Here is a 23,165-nt window from a genome sequence, read left to right as displayed (position 1 = left end):
CCATACTGACCTAAGGATCAGAGGCAGAGTTTGGACCTGCATGTCTGACAACAAAGCTGTGTATGAAAGCACCTCTCTACCTGAGGGCCTGACTGTGAAATGAGGGGTGGCATCCCTGGCTTGTTTAAACCAGTCAGGGACAATGCCCCGCTAAAAACATTTACTGAATGCTTATGTTTTACCAGGTGCTTTAGGCACTTTGCAGACACCATCTAATATTTTTTTAACACTTGAAAAATTGTGCATAAACATGGACGCAGAAAGGTGTCAAACAGTGACTGTGGGAGTTCCCGTCGTGGCGCAGTGGAAACAAATCCGACTAGGAACCGTAAGGTTGCAGGTTCGATCCCTGGCCTCACTCAGTGGGTTAAAGATCCGGCACTGCCATGAGCTGTGGTGTAGGTCACAGACACGGCTTGGATCTGGTGTTGCTATGGCTGTGGTGTAGGCCAGCGGCTGTAGCTCTGATTAGACCCCTAGCCTGGGGACCTCCATGTGCTGTGGGTGTGGCCCTAAAAAGCAAAAATTAAAATAAAACAGTAAATGTGATCTGCCACAGAAACACTAGAATAAAAAAAAAATTATCAAACCAGAACCAGAAGGAATTGAGCCCCACCCCCAGGAGAAACCACTGTGCTATATCATTAGGATAGTAGCGGTCTTGCTTTTCTTTCAGTTTTACTTCTTTGGTCTAATCATCAAAGTTCCCTAACTGGTAGGTGTGCAATGACCATCCCTCTTAGGGAAGGGACATGGGAGTACAGAGTTAGTGCTGAGGCCCTGCCCACACGGGTTGGAGAGGCAGAGCTGCTTTCTGGGGGCAGGTGTGGGCCCAGAGCTTCAGTGAGCATCCTCCTCATGCTGCGGCAGTCTTGAACTTGACTCCACGCTTTGCCTAGAGCTCTTCGATTGACAGCTGCTAAAGAGCTCACATTTAAGATTTTGGAGCTGGTACCACCTCTCCAAAATCCCAGCAGGAAGCCTGTTTCCATGTGACCACAGGCTTTATCCACTTAAACCTACCTGGCTCAGCTGGCTGGGGGTGGGAGGAGGGTTGGTGAGGAAACAGGAAAAAGTCACTGCCAGGCCACCCCATGTCCCCTCCCCTGGCAGCATGGTGAAGGACTATCTCGGAGCACAATTATACTGCAGGGCCTCTGACCCTGTCTCCTATGTAAATAAACCCCTCATTTAAAAACCTTGCTCAATCAAGAGGTTGGATGGAATCCAGCAAGAATCCTAACCCCTTCAAATTTGAAAGCGCACAAAACTCAGGCCCTGAGTGGGAAGTGACTTGTTCAAGGTCGCACACCATGTTAAGGAACAGGGGCTGGCAATAAGAGCTGGTGAGTAAAGTGTCTTTAATTGTGTCAAGCACCCAGCAGAGGTGAGGTCCCAGTGATGTTTACTTTCCATTCCTCTGGCCAATCAAGTGGGTTCATCCTCCATTTCACAGAGGTTCTGGGAAGCGAGCCAGCCAACACAGGGATTTAGATAAAACTAAAAGAAATAATTTTTCTCTTCTCAAGCCCAACTTGAGAGTCGAGTGATCCAGGCCAGGATAGTAGGTCACTGTTCCCGCAGTCACATGAATGACCAGAGATCATGAACGCATGCGGTCAGTAATAACCCTTCACACTTGTAGGAGTTATGTAAAGCACTCTACAGTTTATAAAATATTCTCACATAAGTTATCTCACGTGATCCTCATAAGAATCCCTAGGAAGGGGGAAAGCTGGTCATATTATTCCTCATTTTAAAGAAAGAAACTGACCATTGATCCAAGAGCATAAAACTAGAGGAGCCAAGGTGACCACCTCCAAGTCTATCACCACCCTGGGTGACAGAAGAGAAGAGCCTGGCAGATGAGGACAGGTGCTCCACCCTTCGCTATGGTCATGTGACATTAAAAATACTACAAACTGTATTATTTTTATTAAGTCTGTGTCTCAATCATCCCTCAGTTATCTTCATATGCCCCCAGCATTGTAGGATCTCAGGCAGATAATTTGATTTAAACAGAATTTTACCTATAAAGAGTTTTTAGAATCACCAAAAATTCAGTAGGATACACTGTTGTTCTCAAATAATTCATCCTGTCCTTTTTTTCTAATATGGTATCTCTCTCTGAGTCAGCATGTTTGAGCTACAAGTAACTAACTACACATCACCTGCCCGCTCTCTCATTTGGTGGGAAAAGAAACTGAGGTGAAGACAAAGGAAGTAACCTTCCCCAGTTGACATAATAAATTACGGGAAAGCCAGGGCAAACCAAAATCTCCTGAGCTCCAGTTCCATGTTCTTTCCACATCTCAACCTGTTCAAATCCCCCATCTTCCACTGGAGGACCACCCCCATCCTTATGCGTTCTTGAGCCATTCATATAAAGCATTTTATCAGCACCCATCCATACTTATGAGTGTGTCTTGTTCACTGTAGCACTGTCTTCCTGAGCCACCATCTTCTTCAGTAACCTTCTGCATCACATCTCCCCGCTATGACCTCGAGGTCCTCTGCTAAAAAATTCAAATAACCCCTGTGTCTCCCACTTCACACTGTTGTGAATAATAAAAACACATCCACATGGGAGAGGCTAACTGAACATTATAAATCATCAGTATTTATTCTTGGAGTTGCAGTCTTCGCAAGCCACTGTATCCTTAGGGGCCTCGGTTTTTCTCCTTCTAAAAGGGGAGCCACCATCGTCCAGTCTGGTCTGGAGGGGTGCTAGAAAGATGTGACTAACATACCCTGATCTCTTCGTCTCCATTAGTCATGCTTTGGTTTAGTCACCCAGCGTTGACTTTGTACCCAGCTCAAGGAGGAGAGGAAGAGCATAGAAGGAGCAGCAGACCCTGGCCCTGCCTTCAACAAGCAGACAATTCCAAGACAAAATGACACAAACACAAACCAAAGATGCCTCTAAAAGAGTATATACAAGCATGTTAGAGACGGCAAGAAAGTAATGTCTCATGCTTTGGTTAGTCCATTAGGAGGAAGGGCTGTCCACTGCTTCGGGACAGAACAAAACCAAAAGAAACAGAATCTTCTGTGATCCTTCCAAAATCAGCACGAAAGAGTTCTGATCTATCACACAGTTTCCTTTCTGGAAACCTCCCTGCATGACCAGCCACCACTAACGACCCCGTCTCTGAATCCCATTGCTTAGTCTCACTTCCTCTGGGCCTTTCATTGTCATTATCTTATAGTTTGTAGATCTAGCTTTGCTCACTTACCAGTCCAGAAAGACATTAACTGTGTCTTAATCATTTCTCTCTCCCTTCTGTTCATTCCATCCACACCAGTACTTAATAGCCATCGCCTAGCATGGCACCTAAAGATATCTATTGATATAGATTAGACTGAATGGAGTTAACTTCCCGCCAAAGGGCCTGTTCTGCTTTCACCATGCCCTTATCATTTTTCTGTTAGGGGTCCATTTAATCCAGTTCATATAACTGAGCAAAGTCTGGGCAGAGGTTTTACCCCACCCATAAAGCCACTGGGAAACTGCCAGAGGCCCCAAACACTGCAATTTAAAGATAATCATCATCACTAAAAATAGACACACATATATGCACACTCGAAAAAAAATCAAATACAGAGCCTGGTCAAGATGGTAAAGGAGTTTAGAGTTGCCCTCCCAGCCCTTCCATGCCCTGTGCTGTCCTTTTCTGGGGCCATTCATGCTCTCAGGGCTACTTCTAAGTCTCCATAGCAAGTCTTTGTATTCTGACTCCAAATCCCTCCCTCTCCCCCTCATCACCAAACCTCCACCTAACACCTGCATCCAAAAGATGTCAGTTTATGGGTTGAGGCCGCCTCAGTCTCCTGAAAAGCTACTGATGTTTCACTACCCACCCCATCCTAGATATTCCAATACATTGTATCTAGAATGGAGCTCAGGCATGTGGGTTTTACAGACATTCTCTGATTGATTTTCATGTGTACCCCTGGTTGACATGATAAACAATTACCATAAGAAGACATTGAACATAGGGGTGCACGTTTCTTTTCAATGAATGTTTTGTCCAGATATATGCCAAGGAGTGGGATTGCTGGGTCATGTGGTCATTCTATATTTAGTTTTTGAGGTACCTCTATATTGTTTTCCATAGTGGTTGTACCAATTTACATTCCCACCAACAGTGAAGGAGGGCACCCACCCTTTTTTCCATCCCCTCTCAGCATCTATTGTTTGTTGGCTTGTTAATGATGGCCATTCTGACCCGTGTATGACCGTGTCACTTTGCTGTACAGCAGAAAGTAACAGAACATTGTAAATCAACTATAACAAAAAAAAAATTTTTTTTTAAAGAAGGCATGTGTTACTTTAAAGCTACCCAGAGATCTCATGGCTAAGGAAGGACCTGTATGTCTTGATTCCCACTCCAGATGCAGATCCCTCTTATTCCTACAAAAGAGTTGACAAAAGGAAGGAAAACTACCTCTTCTTGCTGGTCCTCCCTGCATTCCAGAAAGAAACTGCAGCAGGGAAGAGAAAGAAAAGAAAAAAAAAATTGTAAAGCCTTATAAACATACACTTTCCATAATCAGAAGAGAGAATTCAATTTGAACTTGTATCTAAAAGCAAGAAAGCATAAACAAAACAGAAAGTGCTATGGTTCAAATTTTCTACTGAAATGAGTCCTGAGAATTACTTGAGAGATTCTGCTAGGATTTCACTCTGGGAGAAGACAAGTTGAGGATTTTATAAATAGCTACTGTCATCCAGATGGAATTTCTCCTTTGCTTCTCAGTCATATATTATTATTTATAATATTTCTAAAATCACTTTTAAGATAATAAACTCGAAAAATCAGTCTCACGGAGACACATGGTTTGCATGACAAAATCAACAGCAGGGCTGGAGGAAATTGTTAGTGTTTCATTTTAGTTAAAACATCTCATTTTGATGAAGGTCCTCAAGGGCAGGAGGCAATATATACACATTTCAAATTGGTGGCATTTCACCAAAATAAAGATATTAAGGAAAAATGCAATAAAAGATTGTGTTATTCACAAGTGGGAGAAGTTGGGCTCAATCTCATCGGTACCATAGCAACACTTAACGACCCTTCGGCTGAGGTCAGCGTTCCTGTGTCCCTCAAAAAATAATAGCAATAACAATACAATTGCATGCTCCCTTCTACCAAAGGACTTTAACAGTCAGAAGTAGACAAGTTTCACTCCTTTGACCACCCTTCGTAACTGCAAAGGATAATTTGGTGGCATCTTCTGAACAATTAACACTGTTCATTTGCCTACCTGATTCAGGTACACAAGATAAGGCATTCATTGAAAGTGTTTTGTTTTTGTTTTTGTTTTAAAGCGGGGGAAGCATGAGAAGAATGTGGCTCATAACACATGGTTACCACCCTATCCACCACTTGAGGAAGTCTTTGTTCATTGTTACAAATGTCTAATTCCATTCAAAAGATACTTACCAAAAAAAAAAGAAAGAAAAGTAAAGTGTGAGATAAAAAAAGGGATCCCTGGGAGTTCCCGTCATGGTTCAGCAGTTAACAAACCCAATTAGTATCCATGAGGACACAGGTTCAATCCCTGGCCTTGCTCAATGGGTTAATGATCCAGCGTTGCCGTGAGCTGTGGTATAGGTCACAGATGGTGCTTGGATCTGGTGTTGCTGTGGCTGTGGTGTAGGCTGGCAGCTACAGCTCCAATTTGGCCCCTAGCCTGGGAACCTCCATATGCTATTGGACCCCTGGTTTTGTTCCTATGTCACAAGATGACACCAAATATTAGTGGTAACATTAGTCAGGATAGATCATGATTCACTGCATTAATGAATTAATCCAGGGTGTTCCTGTTGTGACTCAGTAATAATGAACCCAACTAGTAACCATGAGGATGCAGGTTCGATCCCTGGCCTCTCTCAATGGGTTAAGAATCCAGTTTTGCCTTGAGCTGTGGTGTAGGTAACAGATGCAACTAGATCTTGCATTACTGCGGCTGTGGTGTAGGCTGGTATCTGCAGCTCTGATTTGACCCCTAGCCTGAGAACTTCCATGTGTGGCCCTAAAAAAGAAAAAAAAAAATTCACCAGGAAGTGTTTGTGTTATTTTTGGTCACTTATATAAAGTCTAATTTAAAGTCATTTCTCTCTCTCTTTAAAGCATCCCTGGTTGCTTTCATTTTCAAGCCACCATTTTAGACTTCCTCCTTCAAAATGCTTAGAGAGAAAAGGCAAAACCTGGAGAGTTCCCAGCACTCTGAGCTGCCTCGGGCAAAGGGGACGTGGCACATCTGCTCACATTGCCATCAGGGAGACTTTGGACACACGGGGTGGAAGTCTAAGTACCAGGAAGCTCGGTGTAAATGATATCCCTGCATATCCAGGGAGAGAGATGGCGATGAGAACATAGCATTGTATCTGCCACAGAAAACCAATGAAATGTATGGGGAAAGCAGATAGAACAGACAGCAGCATCATTCTGAGAGGTGCTTGGGGAAAGTTTTCCCAGAGAGGTAAGATTGGAGTCACCTTCAAGGACGATTAAGGAGGGATACAGAGCACATGCCAAGTGGAAGGAACTCTGCCGTCCAAGCTCCAAAGGCAGGAAGTGATGGTGTGTGCTTGGAGAACAGTAAGAAAGCAAGCCCGAGCTAACTCTCATCCATCCTCTCCCCATCTCTGGTTCCTTTCCTATTCAGGATAACTCTGACACTATGCACCAGAATGGCCTTCCAAAAAAAACAAAAAAACAAACAAACAAACAAACAAACACCACATCTCTAACATAGTATAACATAAGGGCGCCTTCCAGACCAAACCACTTTGAGGCTTTCTGAAAATATCACATTTTTCACGACTCCTAAATTTGAACACAGGCTGCTCATTTTAACAGAAAGGCCTCCACTTTTTCCTGCTCATAAGAAATCATATTCATTCTGCAAAGGCTTTCTGTGAGACTAAGTCCTCCCAACCCCTCCCTTAGTTAATAATTCCCTCCTCTGTGCTTTTACACACTTTTAAAACATTTTATTGCTTCCATTTGTTTGGCTGGGTCACATCCCAGCACACAAACCGGGAGCACCACTGAGAACCAGGAATGTGTTCTCTTCACCTTTGAATTCTGGGGCCTAAGCCCTATGCCTGCTTCAGAGCATACACTCAAAAAATGCTTTTTCAGTCCAATGTGAAGTTAACATTATGGGCAGTATCAGGGGTATGTTCTGGATCTAATATTCAGGCTTAACGTTATGTGCTCCAGGATAATCACCATCATAGTAATAGCATGATACAGAATATTATAAAGGAGGGGTAAGGTGAAGGAAAATGCTATGGACCCTGTAGGGCAGAATTCTTTAATCACATCTAATCGGTATTAAGACTTTATTCTGGGTCAGATGCTGTGCTATGTGCTCTTAATATATTATCTCACTTAATACTCACCAAGACCCCTTAAGGAAAAATACTATTATTATCCACAGAGGGATTAAGCATCTCACTCAAGGCCATACAGTTAATAATCATGGAGCCAAGGTCTGAATCCAGTCACTATAAAAGAAAACCAATCCATGAAAACTGCCTAATGATAAGAGGTCAAGCTCAGGTATTAGGATCAAAGGCAAAGACTCGGAGAGCAATCAGGGCATCATTAAAGCCAGAGGCATGATGGGATGGGAGAAGAACATGCACACATGAAGCTCCCTGCCCTTGGAGCAGTTTAGAAGTAGGCTAAGTGTGTGTTCATAGCAGTGGCATGTTAAATATATGTTTTTAAATAGAAACCATACTTTATGAACTTCGTGCTATGTCTGTTGTAGACACAAACTTTTGACAATGGGAAAATAAATAGATACCTCATTAGGATCATTCTAATTACTGGGCAAGGAAAACAAAATGAGTCAGCTGTGGCAGTTAAACTAATGCATCAGGACGCCTGAAGGAAACGCCCTAAAGAACAAAGTGAGATGTAAATCTAAGCAGCTATTTCACTTTTGACTGTTCTAAAATAAGCACTTTTCCCTTTTTATTAAATTTTAAAGGGTCTCTATCAATTAGCAATGTATTTATTATAAGTTTACTATAGATTCCCCGTCTGGTGGTACAGGTTGTAGAGGAATTTAAGTAGAAGGGGAAGGGGTGGGTAGAGGAAGGAAAAAGAGAAAAAGAGAGAGAGAGAGAGAGGAGTCCTCACTGTGGCTCAGCAGATTAAGAACCCAACATTGTGTCTGTGAGGATGTGGGTTCATTCTCTGGCTTTGCTCAGTGGGTTAAATATCTGGTGTTGCAGCAAGCAGCCATGTAGGCTGCAAATGCAGCTCAGATCCCACGTTGCTGTGGCTGTGGTGAGGGCTGGAAGCTGCAGCTCTGATTCCAACCCCTAGCCCAGGAACTTCCATATGTTGCAGGTGCAACTACAAAAAGAAAAAGAGAGAGAAAATTCCTCTGATTCCCAAGAGCTACATTATCAATTCCATTCTATTCAACACCTATGCATTAAACCTTCACCTTGCACCAGGGAAAGAGCTCTGTGTTGGGGATACTGGTGGGAACATCACAGATACCATCCCTCCTCGTAAAGATCTCAGGTTTTTTTAGTGGACACAGATAAATAATTAGGTAGTATCAATAAGATTGGGAAAAAACCAAGGTGCACCAGGAAAGGAATCTAAGGCAGATGTGGCAAATCTGAGAGGACTATGAGGAGGAAGTGAAACCTACACTGAGACCTGAAGAAAATACTTTCTTGCCAGGAGACAACTGAAGAAAAGAATCTTAACAGAGGAAGCAGAAGCAGTAACACAAGAAAGAGCAATGAAGCAGAGGAAAAGGTAAAAACAAATAAGCTTAATTAGGAGGGCTGACGTGAGATGCAAGAGGGTGAGAAGCGAAAGATCAGGAGGAGCAGCCAGCAAGGGTGGGGGTGTGTGGCTGCCATATGGACGTGGGATGTTTTCCTAATGTTGACGAGGAGGGTAGGGAGAGGCAGGGAGGGAAGCATCCCCCAAATGTGCATTGTAGAAATCACTCTGGTTACAGCGTGGGAGATGACTGTGGGAGCAATCTTGGGTCAGGGGAACAATCTGTAGGCTGTGGCAGTGATGTAGATAGGAGCTGCTGGTGATTGAGGCTAAGATGGCAGCAGTAGAAACAGACTAAAGAGAAAAGATGGGAAAGATACTCATGTTTAGGAAATAGCAGGAGGCAGCGTGGATGATGGAAAGTGATCGATGATGCCTAGCTATTGGCTGGAAAACCTGGGAAGGCAATGGTAACCCTCCACAGAAGGAAAGACTCAAAGGCACAGCAAGTGTTTCCTGATGAAAACTGAGCTCAGCTTAGATCACCCTGCCCTTTTGGTGTCTGTGGGACAGCCAGAGAGTCAAGTCTTTTCGGCTGTCAGATATATGGATCTGCTGTTTAGAAAAGAGATGGAGCCTGAAGATTTCCATTAGGGAGTCATGACATGGAACAATGATGAAAGTCAAAGCATCAGACAGGATCACATGATAAGAATGTTTTGGGACGAGAATCTGGGGATGGAATTCTGAAGAAAATCAATACTGAAAATACAAGGTGAAGGAAATGAGCCCATCGAACTTAGTACTTAGTAAGAGGAGCAGCCGCAGGAGCTGAGGGGAAACCAGGAGGGTGAATAGTGTGGAAGGTGAAAGAAGAACTTCTCTCAAGAAGGAGGAAGTTGTCAGGTGTGTCACCTGCTTCGGAGAAGCCGCATAAGTTAAGAACTCAAAGGTATCCATCAGGTTCAATACCAACAGATCACTGTTTTTCCTGGTGACAGACAGCTGCTCAGGAAAGTGATGGGTACAGAAGACAGCCTGTGAGTGGGTCAGAGGTGTACTGACAATTCTTTTAATACAGGATTATATCTCATTGGAGATGTCTAAACAGGGGATGTGGTTAAGATGTGAGACTTCAATGTGTTTACATGCAACTGGGAAGGAGCTAGTAGAACAGGTAGGATTAGAAACAAAGGTGAAGAGAAGGGAGATTGAAAATGCTGAGAGGTCCTCAAGAAGATATGAGGAGACGGCATTCAGAGTCCAGGGGGGAGTCTTTGAGAGGAATGGGGCCAGGAAAGGCATAGTAATGGGGGCAGGGGAATTCAGAGACAATACAAACAGCAAACCCAGGATGTTCGTACCACCTGGGAGCAGCAGGTTTCCTGTTCACTCAAGTTTCTGCTCTAAACAAAGCCTGTTAGCACAGTAGACTGGATCACAGGCATTCAAACGCTAGAAAAGAGAGAGGAATCTTCAGCTCTGCCTCACAACTAAAACTTTTTTAAAAAACCGCTTGACTTCACACATCTTTGAATGCAAACATATACATTTACCAGCTTAGTATGAGTAGTGTAGAATGAGGTGCACTTCTGTTAGACATGTCCAGGGAATCTAATTTCAGGTGTTTATTAGCTGCCTCCTCTTCCAGGGCTGTCCCAAGAGAATAAAAATAATTTCTTACATTTAAGTAGAGCTTGACCAGTATTTTCTCTGCCGCATCTAGAATGCTTGGGGAGACTGTTAAAAATACAGATCCCTATCTGGTTTAGCCACAGCTATAGGGTAGGTTGCAGCTGCAGCTCCGATTTGACCCCTGGCACAGGAACTTCCATATGTTGCAGGTGCAGCCCTAAAAAAACTCCTAAGTTTCACTACATCTGGATCAGAGAGCCTGGAATCTGCATCTGTATCAGGGTCCTTGTTGATGCCAGAGGACCATTTGGAAACCCAATGCTCTGTATCACAGAACAAACCTTCTTGCACATTATCTAATTTACAACATGTGCCAGGTGTCAGTCTGCTCAGGTTGGCAAAAACTGAAACAAAACAAACTCTGCCAGCTCCATAAATAAAACAAGTGACCACGGTTCCTACAGGCACTAAGTCAAGCCAGGTGTATCTATGATGTATCTACTATGCATTAAATTCCAGGCTCAGCAAAGGGACTACAGAGGTGAATTAGATTCGGGGCTTGTTCTCACATGATTCTTAGTCTTTTGAGGAAGAAAGAGAAGAAAATCAACCAAGGATACCAATTTACTTTCACAAGTGTTTCCACACATTTCATGTCTATGACCAACATGTACATGGTACTGTGAGAGCATAAAGGATAGTCTCAATTAGGATGGTGAGGGGACATGTAGGAAGGGCTGATGCTTGAAGGGATTTTAAATGTGGAGTTGAAGCTAGATGAGGAAGGCAGGGGAAGTCATTCTGGATAGAAGGAAGAGTCAGCAGCACATGCCTAACAGTGACCCAGGCCTCCCCAGAGCTCCACCATCACTACTGTGTGGCCAATGATTTGTATCAATGCAAAAGTCATGCACGCCCCAAAAATCTGGAGGGAACACAGGGGAAAGATTAATACTGAGCTGAGACACCTCGGTATAATTCAAATCCAGCAAAAACTAAATTCACAAGGGCTTAAGTTTTTTAGCCAGAGAGCATGCATGAGTCTTTAATGGCAAAATGAAAAGACACCTCTAAAGATTCCACCCCACCTCAAGCCCCACACCCACAGTGTATGGAGATTCCCAGGCCAGAGGTTGAATCCAAGCCTCAGCTTTGGCCAGGCTGAATTCTTAACTCACTGCACCACAGTAGGAACTCCTAAAGATACATTAATAACAATATCCAGTTACAGGAAGGAACTCAGAAAAGTGTGGAAGCCAAACTTGGAAGAGGTCATTTAAGAAGAACTGGAAAGTCAGAGTGTCTGAGCATGCAAAGAGATTAAGGGGAAACAGGGCTGTAAGACTCTCTTTAGTCTTAGCTGTCGTTTTTGTGGCCTACAAAGAGGAGAAGGCAGGTAAGCTATTTAGAAAGATGGATAAGTTAGTCACAAGGAGGCTAATGGGAATTTAGAGAAAGAAAAATAGCAGGGAGACATGCAGTAGTACCTAGAGGGGACATAGGCAGCCACTGCTGGTTTCTTCAAAGTCTGGGTAATGTGAACATGCTATGACTCTGCAGGAATCCCGTTAGTGGAAAATACCCCTTAACAGGGAGACAGACGCCGAGAGAGAGAAAGGGAGGGTGATATCTGATGTTCTGACATCCGTCTAAAATAAAAGAGACACTATCTATCAGGATAGGCTGACTGCTGTTACAGATAACCACAATTCCCCCTGTCCCCACCCCGGTTACTTAACCCATTAGGATTTATTTCTCCCTCACATCACAATCGAATGCAGACAGTCACCAAGGAGCCTGGACCTCTCTCCATCTAGTGGCAGCCCCATTTTTTTGAGCCTCTCTCTACATATGGCCAAATGGAGAAGAAAGTGCATAGAAAGTCACATTCAAGGGGCCAAATTTCTGGGGCCAAGCCCATCACTGGCTTTCTAAATTTCTACCCACAGCCCACTGGCCGGACTACATCACATGGTACCTACCTAAGCACACATCAGGCAGGAACCTGTAATTTAGCTGCGTGCCCAGGAGGAAAGGAAACAGGGCTGGTGAAGACACAGCACTGCCTCCACCCTGGATGGGTACACGGTGTTCTTTAGAAGACTGCAAGTGAGAATGCTGACTGCCTAAGGCATTTGCACAGGGAAGGGGTGGCTCCTTAAAGGCTAAATGCTAAAGCAGGGCATACAATAGACCAGGCCGCTGTCCCGAACAATACTTGTATACGTTTGAAATATATTTTGTTTAAAATTGTTGAACTAAATCATAGCTTCCTATGATAAAACAATGAAATACAAATTAAAAAGATTAGAGCTGAAAGTAATCTAGATTCCTTCATTCCTTTATTTGGCATGGCTTTAACAAATACGTATTAAGTGTGTACTATAGACCAGGCATTGTGCTTAGAGCAGAAGATAAGCAAAGTAGACATGATTCCTGCCCATCTTCAAACCTAGAGGGAATACAAATAAAAGAATATATAATTTCAAGAGAATGTGATTATTAACTCCTACCTCTAATTTTGTTGCAATCACAATAAAAAAATGACAACTCTCTTATATTTACACAGGCAAAGAGGAGCAGGTATTTTTGTTTCCTGAGAATTACAATCTTTCTGAGTCACATAACCCCACCCTCCCCTCCCCCAACTAAAAGAAAGGAAAGTGTTTTTTTTGGAAATTTCTGTAGGTTTTTAAGATGAGAAAAGAAGGAAGAAAGGAAGGGAGGGAGGCAAAAAGAAAAAAAGAAAGAAAGAGAAAGAGAGAGAAGGAGGGAGGGAGGAAGGAAACAGGAGGGAGGAAGAAAGAAAGAGAAAATGAAAAAAGGAATGTAGGTATGCAGTTAAAAGCAGAAAAAAAGTATATTTTCAGCAAACAATGATGTAAAGCAGATGAAGAGAATAAACATTACTTCTAAATTCTACCTGGAGGGCCAATTTTAAAGGATGACAGTTTGAGCCAAGACCTAGTCAGCAAAATTTGGGAGAAAATATTTCCTGTAGTTCTAGGAAGAAACCAAGAGGAAAAGAAGGAGGCTAATACACCAGATGTCACCAGTAGAAAAACATACATATAATTGATTCCCAATCACTCCTCTGCTTACCATTGTCCATACACACTCCTCACACCATGAAATGTTCATTTAAAAACAATTTAAAATACTGTAGGACACAACATAATCAGTCCCAGGTCTCTCCTCCAGAAATCTTTAGAGTTGTAGACTTTGAATTAGTCTCAGGATAGACAGTGGTCTCACCACTTTTAAGAGAGAAGCAGTGCCACACCCCAGCCAGGGACAGCCTTGAACACCCCATCGAGGGTTAGCTTTTGCCTGGGGCAGAGGAGAGTCAGACAGGACAGTTGCCACAACAAGTAGGACATGGGCCCCTCTCCCCTCATCCAACAACAACAATAATACTAATAGCTAGAACCAATTGAAAGCTTACTATGTGTAAGCCTATTTGCCTCTGTGAACTCAACAACTCAGTGAGATAGATACCATTTTATCCACAGTTTATAGATGAAGAAACTGACACCCAGAAATGTTAAGTAACTTACTCAAAGTTACCGAGATCCAAAAATCTTGAAATAGAAGTCAAACTACAGTAGTTGACTTCCAGACTCTCTTCTGAAGACTGTTTTCTGCTTGTGGTGACACTGTATTTCCTCCGTGTGAAAAATGGCAGTATGGGTAAGAAATAAGAGACACAACAATTCACAAACAATATCTTGTGATGAAAATAAAAGTTGGGTTTTCTAATTCAGACATCTGTTCAACCTATTTCTGACTTTAATATCTTTGTCATCACCAAAAGGCTAAAAAGAATAGATGTATTTTCCTTAGTTTACGTTAAGTTCTTTCTCATGTCTCAGAATGTGTTCCCTGCCTTGTATTTTGGGGGGTGATGGTGAAAGGGCTTTCAGGGGATTGATTCTCCCTATGATCACGGAAACAGTAAGGCTCTTGTCCTGGCGGAGTGGGGGGATGGAAAGGAGAGTCAAAATATTGCACACTGACATTTCAAACTTTTGGCACTGTATCTTAAAGCCCTGACAATATTTTTACGTTAATTTCCCTTTTGAATGTTGGGAAACTAAGCAAAGAAGAGCAGTCTGCTTACTCTGTCATCTGTAGCAGTACAGAATAGGACAGGTAGGACAGAAAATAGCATCCCACACAACTCTGTTGTAAATGTGCACAGGATTTGGCCTTTGGATGGACAGAGGATTAAACCCAGAGCCTCCTTCAATGAGTTCTCCTCAGACACCAGTAATAAACTCTTCATATATCCTCCCAGCGATTCCTGAGGCCATAACTCATTTTTGATCTCTGAAGCCACTTGTTCAATTCTCTTAACTTCTGGGCCAAAATGAATTGCTTATTATTTATAGCAAGTATAAAAAAGTTCATAGCAACCTGTGGCCAGTTTCAAGGATGGCAACTTGTATTTTCATAATTTGCACATCGGCAGTGGCCAAACTTTTGAAAAGATTTATCCACACCCGGGAGTTCTCATCATGGCTCAGTGGTAACAAACCCGACCAGCATCCATGAGGATGCGGGTTCCATCCCTGGCCTTGCTCAGTAGGTTAACAATCCAGCATTGCCGTAAACTGTGGTGTAAGTCGCAGAGGAGGCTTGGGCCCTATGTTACCATGGCTGTCCCATGGGCCAGCAGCTGAAGCTCAGATTTGACCCCTAGCTGGGAACTTCCATATGCCTCAGGTGCGGCCTTAAAAAATCATCAACAACAACAAAATATTTATGCACCTCCAGTGTATAAAAGATGGTAGTTTTAAAACCATTTTTACATTAATACTTATTAAGCATCTAATGTGATAAATCACTGGATTTTGGAGGCTGTGGGTTATACAGAGACCTTTAGAAAGCAAACATGAACTGGAGACTGCAGTTTGAAAATACTGAAGCAGAATCACCTACCAAAAAATGGATTTTATAATATGAATCAGTCCTCGTGTAAGCTGGGATCAGTCAGCTGACTTCTTCGGAACACCAGTTTTTTCACCTTGTGAAACAAGATTTTATTCATTCAACAAACAGTAGAGCTAAGTTAAAGAAATCCCATAGACCCTGGATCGATGGCTAGCGCTGGCTTCAATTTCTCATTCGTTGCCTCAGAGGTATGAAGATTAAGGCATCTACTCAAACCTCTAAGCATTATGCCTAGCAACTTGTAAGAGGTTGGTACTTGACTGTTTTCATTTTCATGATCACTGATGGAGCCCATTCTACACCCGATGGTGTTTTAAAAAAAAAAAAAACCCTCAAAATACAAAGTTGTATAGGGCACAAGGAAATCCTCCAGGCATCCGCTTTGTAAAGAGGAAGAAAGTCAACAGAGGTTTGTAATAAAGCAGAGTGAGAACTCTAAGAATAAGTCCAGCTGCCAAGGTGGCACAAAGAAGTAAGCACTCAAGTCTTTCTGGGGAGAGAGAACAGGCTCCACCAAGGAGCTGCTGAAACCTTGAAAGTAGAAGACATGTAAAAGCTCTTCAAGGCTTAACGTTATAAGCTCTTTAAACGGTTGATCTACAATCCCACATGTATGAAAGCCACCTTGCAGCATCCAATACGCAGAGCACATCCACTAACTGTCCATTCAGAAATGTAGTCATTAATTACCGCGGGACACCTTTCCCCCACAAGACCAAACAAAAAGCCCTTAGCAAGGACAGTTCTGGGGGTTGGGAAACAATATTATGTCGTCCCACTTTCGGTATATGTGCTGCACCTTTCTCACAGACAGACAATTGGAGGTCAAAATCAGGCCCAATCAAGGAGGGGGTGGCCAAATCTCTGACTTTTCATTCGCATCTGACACCGCGCTTCTTTTAAACCAGGCGCCAGTGCTGGGTCAACAGTTTCACGCGGGTCAAAGGAGATGAGCCAAAGATCAAGATGAGAGGCGCAATTTCAAAGGCGTCAGTCGGTGCCTGGCAGGAAAAAGTCTGTTCGCTGACGACCAGCCCAGGGGCCGTAAGGAACCCAGTCTCAGCGGGCTCCAGCAGGGCCGCGAGTGCCCGCCTCTGACAATGTCATTCCCCGCCCCGGGCCGCGCAGTGTTTGGGGTGCACTGGAACTCCCTCTCCATCCCCAAACTCAGCTTCATTGCTAGAGTCTTTTCTCCCGGAACACAGAAAACCTGCGGACTGTGCTCTCAGTTACAATCGGTCAGAGCAGCAGCGCAGCGCAGCTGTACCGAAGCTCCCCGCCCCTCGCGCGCTCCCGGCCGCCGCTCACGCCTCCGCTCCCGGGGGCGGCGCTCGCTCGAGTGCGCGGGGGCAGGACGGGACCGGGCGGGGCGAAGCGCGAGCTGCTCCCCTCCCCCTCTGGAAGAGATTGACGAGGGCTGGGCACCAGCCCCAACCAATGAGCGCATCCGGGGGCGGGCCCTGGAACCAGCGGCTCAGGCTACTTAGAGTCGTCCGCGGGGCTGAAGGAAACCAGAACCGAGTCGGGACTGCTCAGGTGGAGCCCGCAGTCCTGACAACACCGCTCCGGAGACTGCACCGCACCAATCCGCGCGGGACAGAGCGGAGCCGCAGCCCCACGCGTCGCCCAGGACCCGCTCGCCAGCACTACCTCCGCCGGACTACCGCCGCAGCACCCATGGGGACCAGGAGACTTTAAAGGAGTTTGGGGTTTCGGGAGCAGGGAAATCACGGGTACGAAGAGGCGGCTTTATTTGCCTTGGCAACGTGTTTTCTTCGTCCGATTGTTGGCCTCTGTGCCCGGTAGGAGGGTGGGGGTCTTTTAGCTGAAAGTGGATCTCCCTACACCACCAACACCCGCACACACACACACACTCACACACCGCGCCGGCTTTCCCCATCCTTCCCTTGCCTCTTTGTTAGGTTATTTTAGACAGAGCAGCCTCGCCCTGGCGCAGTCAGATTGCTTCTGCTGGGAGAAGGCAAGAGAACTAAGGGGCAGAGTGCACCTGCCTGCGTGGGCAGGTGTGCCCGGGTGCGTGGGTGTACGTGCACTAGCGAGCGTGCAAGCCTGTAATTAGAATTCTGTTACGGATGTGGGGATCTGAGTGGCTCGTCTCGAAGATTTATCATTATGTGTGGATGTGACATTGTCACACCAGTATACTAGCTTGTCAGTGTCTGGACCCCAAGTGTGCAAAATTTTGCTGGTGTCAAGTGAATGCCTGCGAATGTGTCCGATTGTCATTGTGCGAGGCGCTGTCGAGGAGTGTAACCTAGTGTAGAAGTGAGAGGTGGGCTGGAGAGTGTGGGCGGAATTATAAAATGTGAGCGCAGCTTGCTCCAAGCTCTGGGGCCTCGGCGCCCCTTCTTTCTTCCAATCTACCCCTCCGTCCTTTCCTGAGTGTCCCGACTCCCTCGCTGCTACAACCCGCCATGTCCTCCCCACTGGGACCCCACACGCCGCCAGCCCTACAGCCTTTTCTCTTGTGGGAGTTGGACCGGGTTCCCCTTTAAGGTCCGAGGCTGTACCCGCTTTCGCCCAGCGGACTGGCGGCTTCTGTTCGGGTCCTGGACCCGGGTAGGCACAGGGAACTCGGCTGGTGCGGCTGACTCCAGTACAGACGCGCCGGCGGCCAGGTCCCAGTGGGCACTGCTTGTCGTGGGGAGGGGCAGCCCGATTCTGATCGTGCCTCTCCCTCTTCTCTGTGCTTCCGCAGATCCCCTCTCCTGGCCCTCACCTCGCCGCGTCATTGATGGGCAACCAACTGGACCGCATCACCCACCTCAACTACAGCGAATTGCCCACAGGGGATCCGTCGGGGATCGAGAAGGACGAGCTGCGGGTCGGGGTCGCCTACTTCTTCTCGGATGAGGAAGAGGACCTGGACGAACGCGGCCAGCCCGACAAGTTTGGCGTGAAGGGTCCCCCGGGCTGCGCTCCGTGCCCAGAGAGCCCCAGCCGCCACCACCACCACCTGCTGCACCAGCTGGTCCTCAACGAAACTCAGTTCTCTGCCTTTCGGGGCCAGGAATGCATCTTTTCCAAAGTGAGCGGCGGCCCTCAGGGCGCCGACCTGAGCGTCTACGCGGTCACGGCGCTGCCCGCACTCTGCGAGCCCGGCGACCTGCTGGAGCTGCTGTGGCTGCAACCCGCGCCGGAGCCGCCCGCGCCCGCCCCACACTGGGCCGTCTACGTGGGCGGCGGGCAGATCATCCACCTGCATCAAGGCGAGATCCGCCAGGACAGCCTGTACGAGGCGGGCGCGGCCAACGTGGGCCGGGTGGTGAATAGCTGGTACCGCTACCGCCCGCTGGTGGCCGAGCTAGTGGTGCAGAACGCCTGCGGTCACCTGGGGCTCAAGAGCGAGGAGATCTGCTGGACGAACTCGGAGAGCTTCGCCGCCTGGTGCCGCTTTGGCAAGCGGGAGTTCAAGGCGGGAGGGGAGGTGCCGGCCGGCACGCAGCCCCCGCAGCAGCAGTACTATCTCAAGGTGCACCTGGGTGAGAACAAGGTGCACACGGCCAGGTTTCACAGCCTGGAAGACCTCATCCGCGAGAAGCGCCGCATCGACGCCAGTGGGCGCCTGCGTGTGCTCCAGGAGCTCGCCGACCTCGTGGACGACAAGGAGTAGCGGGGGGAACAGCCCCTCCTCCAGTCTCCCCGCGCCCTGCTCCCTCCCCCACGCCCGGGCTTCCAGGCCGGCGATTCATCATCCCTGACCCCTCGAGTGGCCGCCGCCAGTGGCCAGTGCCCAGGCTGCAGCCTTGCACCCCTCTGGCAAGGGGCAGGAAGTCTCAGGAACTGGTCCCGGGACTGAAAGAGCTGTGTGGGCCCGGCTGAGACCCCCAGTGGTGGTGATGGTGTAGGGAACCCCAGCGTGCGCTTTCCCCTTGAGTTTTAAGTGGGGAGAAGAGAAGGGGCCGAGGGGAGCAGGGACTAAGCCTCCCCCACAAGTTACTGGTCAGTGACGATCACCCGACTTACTAGAAAGGGACCCTCACAGCCCCAAACGCGCACACACAAACCGGTGGGAGGTGAGAATTGATCTTTTCCGGGCACAGTTCAACTCCAGTATGGTTGGGTCCCCAGATTGCAGGATTTCCAAGAAATCCAGCCTGTCCCTCATGCACTTGTGAATAATTCCACAAGAGAGCACTTGGGGACTCCGGGTTATCCCCGAGGCGGCCTGGGACTTTTCCAGCTCTCCAGCCTTTGGTCTCCTGACTTCGCATCCGCAGCTCCGGGCTCAGCTAGCCAGTGTCTGCTTCCTGCTCTTTCCACCGAGGGAAGCGAAACGCCACCCCCCACCCGCATTTGTCTGTGAGTCTCCCTTGCTGGCAGAAGGGATGCCTTCCCGGTCCCCAGGGGAAAATGGCGCAGCTAATTCGGTGAGGCGAGCCGGCCCCGCCCCCAGGGAGAAGTTCACTTGGTGTCCGCGAACTTGAATTTGTGAAGAGGGCGCTCATTCTTAACCACAAATTGTGCCCTCCTTGAGCTGCGTTTCAGAAATAACCCTGCTTTTACAGGGATTGAAGGAGAGAGAGAAGGAGGGGGAGGACATGGCAACATTCCAGAAACCAGCATTATTACAACACCATAGCCAGTATGTTTAGTTTGGCTTTTCCTAACACAGAAATCTCAGAAGGTGGGGAAGGTGGAAATAAAGTTTTAAAAACGAGAGAGCAGTTTTCCAACGATGTCAACAAAGCCTATCGTGTTGATGTTTTTTATTGACCATTTTAGCAACATGCTAATAAAATTTCAAATTGAAATTTTTATTTTCATGGCTTTAATCCATGATAGTTTAAATACTGGGGGCCATTAAGAGTGGATTTAGCTAAGAGCTTAGCTAACATTGCCTTTTCACTCTATTTTTCTCAAATCTCATGAGAATTCTGTTTTTGAATATTGTAGTTAATTGTTTTGGCTTTAAAGGCAGCCCTGGTAATGGTGGAATTGTTAACCAATGTGTGTATTGTGCTGAATTTCTGTCAGTTAAGGGGTTTACTGCTTTGTTGGAAGTTGCTAGTGGGTTCCATGATGTTTCTTTTCTCCAGGTTGTATACCATAACCATTCCATATTTGCATTTCTATTTTTCTTCCTGTCCCCCTGATTTTCGTAAAAAAAAAAAAAAAAAAAAAGACTGTAGAGTTGTTGGCTTTTCCCCCTCCTCCTTGGCCAGTCCCACAATTTATTCCTGAAAATTAGAAAGAACTTAATAGGATCAGGATGAAGTTTTTTTTCAAATAATTAAGGCTGTTTGAAACCCCTTCCTTGGGCAAGGACTTGCCCACTTCGGCCCCTGTGCTGGAGCCCCAGCCTGACTGTTACTTGATTCAGTGTGTGTCAGACACCTACAGCATCTATGTCTTTTTCAAGGGAATTTGTCAAATAATGGTGTTGAGCTAAGTGTTGCAAGCAATTGCATATTGACAGCTGTGATTTTTTTGGATAGCAAATATTATGGCCAAAGCCAGTTTCTTGGCATTTCAAATATAATGCAATAAAACCTAGTCGAGGTTAGCTGAGACTGGAAATGGAAATGCCTTTTCTCATGGTAAAATGATTCATTTCTGGGTTTGGTTTTTTTTGTTTATTGTTTTTTGGTTTTTTTTTTTTTTGGTTTTTCATCCTGGATTCATTCCCTGATCTTGTATCAAGAGGTCAGATCAATGAAATATGAACTAGAGTATTTTTCTTAAGCCTATTGAGTGATTTATTTTTTAAAAATGTTTAAATGTGTATGCTTTTCTTTCAGCACATACAACAGCAAAACTTTTGTATTAACGAACTTACCTTTGCATGTATAGAGAACTGAAAATCATTTATTTCCCTAACTTATTCCTCTTTCAAATAACAGATGGCAGATCTGAATCCGAAATTCTTTGTTGTATCTGCACAGTCCACATTCTTTACTGTGTCCTACGACTGTATCTTGGCTCTCTGCTGTATTAAATACCATCCTAAGAACTTGTTCCAACAGGACTCCTTGTGACATTTTGTGTTCCACCTGTCACTCAGAGAGTAGGAACTTTAGCAAAAGAAATAAATCGGCCTCTTCCCCTTAATACTAAGATTTATTTCCTTTGATGGAGCATAATCTTGCTAAGATGGTCACTCTAACAGAGGAATGGCTTATCAGCTTTATTCTTGCCAAGACTAGTTTAGCAATAAAAATGAGTTTGGCAGCCAAAGTAGCACTCATTACTATATTAGTCTATTAAGGATTGGGTTGATGATGATAATTCCACAAATTCACAATAGTAAAACATCAGTCACAAAGGGAACTTGAAAAGTCTGTACAGGTTCTCATATTCCTTCGAAAAAAATTATTATCTATTGGTCAGTATTAACACCAGAGGCAGAATAATTGTAATCATAGTGCATTTTGAGGAGGGAGTTAATCAAGATACTCTCTAAAAGTTTTATGCTGGAAAACATTATATTTTTAGGGTGTTATTACGCTGGGAATGAAACCAAGAAGGTGGAAGGTCTCTTGGAAAGTGGCATCAGCAGGCATGATTTTTATTATGAGTGAATATAATATCTCTGGATTTTTTATCAGAGTCATTGAAATTAAGCCAAAAGCCTCCTTACATTTTAATAGAGGTCAAGAATTAAGTTTCGGTTTTAGTTACCTTCAAGAGAACAGGGCTTCATGGTAACTTTCATGATGTTGAGTGTGGCTAAGTTGGTGATTGGTCCTGTTAGTAACCTGGTAGAAAACTATCCTCAGACCCCAATCCTTCTCCACTTCCAGAGAGTGATTCTGTAAAGTGAACTACTTTTTAAAAAAAGAAGAAGAATATTTTTACTCAAGGAGTGCTTTGCTACACATTTTATAATTTAAAAAGGGCCGGGAGCTGGAGAAGGAAGAAGGGAAGCTAGGCGTACTTAAAAAAAAATTCCTAAAACACTTTTATTCCCAAAGTATATCCCTTTTTTTTTTAATCCTGTAGAGCTTACATGTATGCAATTATTTTTTAAATTATATTAATGAGCCATATAGATATCTACAGTTCTAAATATTTAAAAGCTTGTCATGACTGTATTTTATTAAATAAAACAGTCACTTAAAGAATTAAAAGTCACTTAAAGTTAGAAAACACTTGTGCCAGATTAGAACTTCAAACACAGAAGCAGCTGGAAGTTCAACGGCGTTACCTGATCTTCCTACATTTTCAAAATTTTGATGTTTATCTTCCTTCTTGTGTCATGTTTCTGTGGTAAACACTACTGTGCATGCTATTGATGTTTACAAAAGAATTACCTGAATAATCAGTGTATCCTAACAGTCTTCAAACATTCCCTTATTTGCTGTGCCTAAGAGTGTGGTGGTGTCTTTGGCCTCTAATGAATGGAGGAGGGTCGAATTTCAGTGAAATTAATACTAAGTGCAAAAACAGAACTACCTAATTTGCTCATATCTAGCGGCCAATTTTTAAGTCATTCTGCTTTCTCTTTTTTAAAACAAATGAAGAGACTCTAGCTAGGTTTGCCTCTCAGAGATGATTTGCCATATGCATAAAGGGTCTGCAGGTGAAAATGTAGGCTTTCAGATTTCTGGAAACATTAAGAACTGTATTCAGAAAAAGGTTGTCTGCGACCCAATTTAATTTTTTTGTCGACAATTGCTGGCTATTAGAAGAATACATATATATATATATATATACACACACACATATACACATATATCCATATAAACATATATATACATATATTAGCAGAATATGTATTATCCTTATACACGTGTATATATACACATTTACCTTATATATGTGCATGTGCATATGTGTACACAC

The 23,165-nt window shown here is 44.8% G+C and overlaps 1 protein-coding gene across 1 annotated transcript; it reads left to right on the top strand.

Moving 5' to 3' along the window:
• Positions 1-16,855: 16,855 nt before the first annotated feature.
• LRATD1 (LRAT domain containing 1) lies at positions 16,856-21,431 on the top strand. Its single transcript, XM_047782616.1, has 2 exons — positions 16,856-17,092; positions 18,079-21,431. Exon 2 carries the CDS (start codon positions 18,115-18,117, stop codon positions 18,991-18,993), a length of 879 nt encoding a protein of 292 aa, XP_047638572.1. The 5' UTR covers positions 16,856-17,092; positions 18,079-18,114; the 3' UTR covers positions 18,994-21,431.
• The last annotated feature ends 1,734 nt before the right edge of the window (positions 21,432-23,165 follow it).

This window comes from Phacochoerus africanus, chromosome 5 (assembly GCF_016906955.1).
Source record: "Phacochoerus africanus isolate WHEZ1 chromosome 5, ROS_Pafr_v1, whole genome shotgun sequence".
Lineage (NCBI taxonomy): Eukaryota > Metazoa > Chordata > Mammalia > Artiodactyla > Suidae > Phacochoerus > Phacochoerus africanus.
This window is presented reverse-complemented; position numbering and strand designations above follow the sequence as displayed.

Coding starts and splice junctions, on each gene's coding strand:
- LRATD1 (XM_047782616.1), top strand. CDS start 18,115: ATGGGCAACCAACTGGACCGCATCACCCACCTCAACTACAGCGAATTG.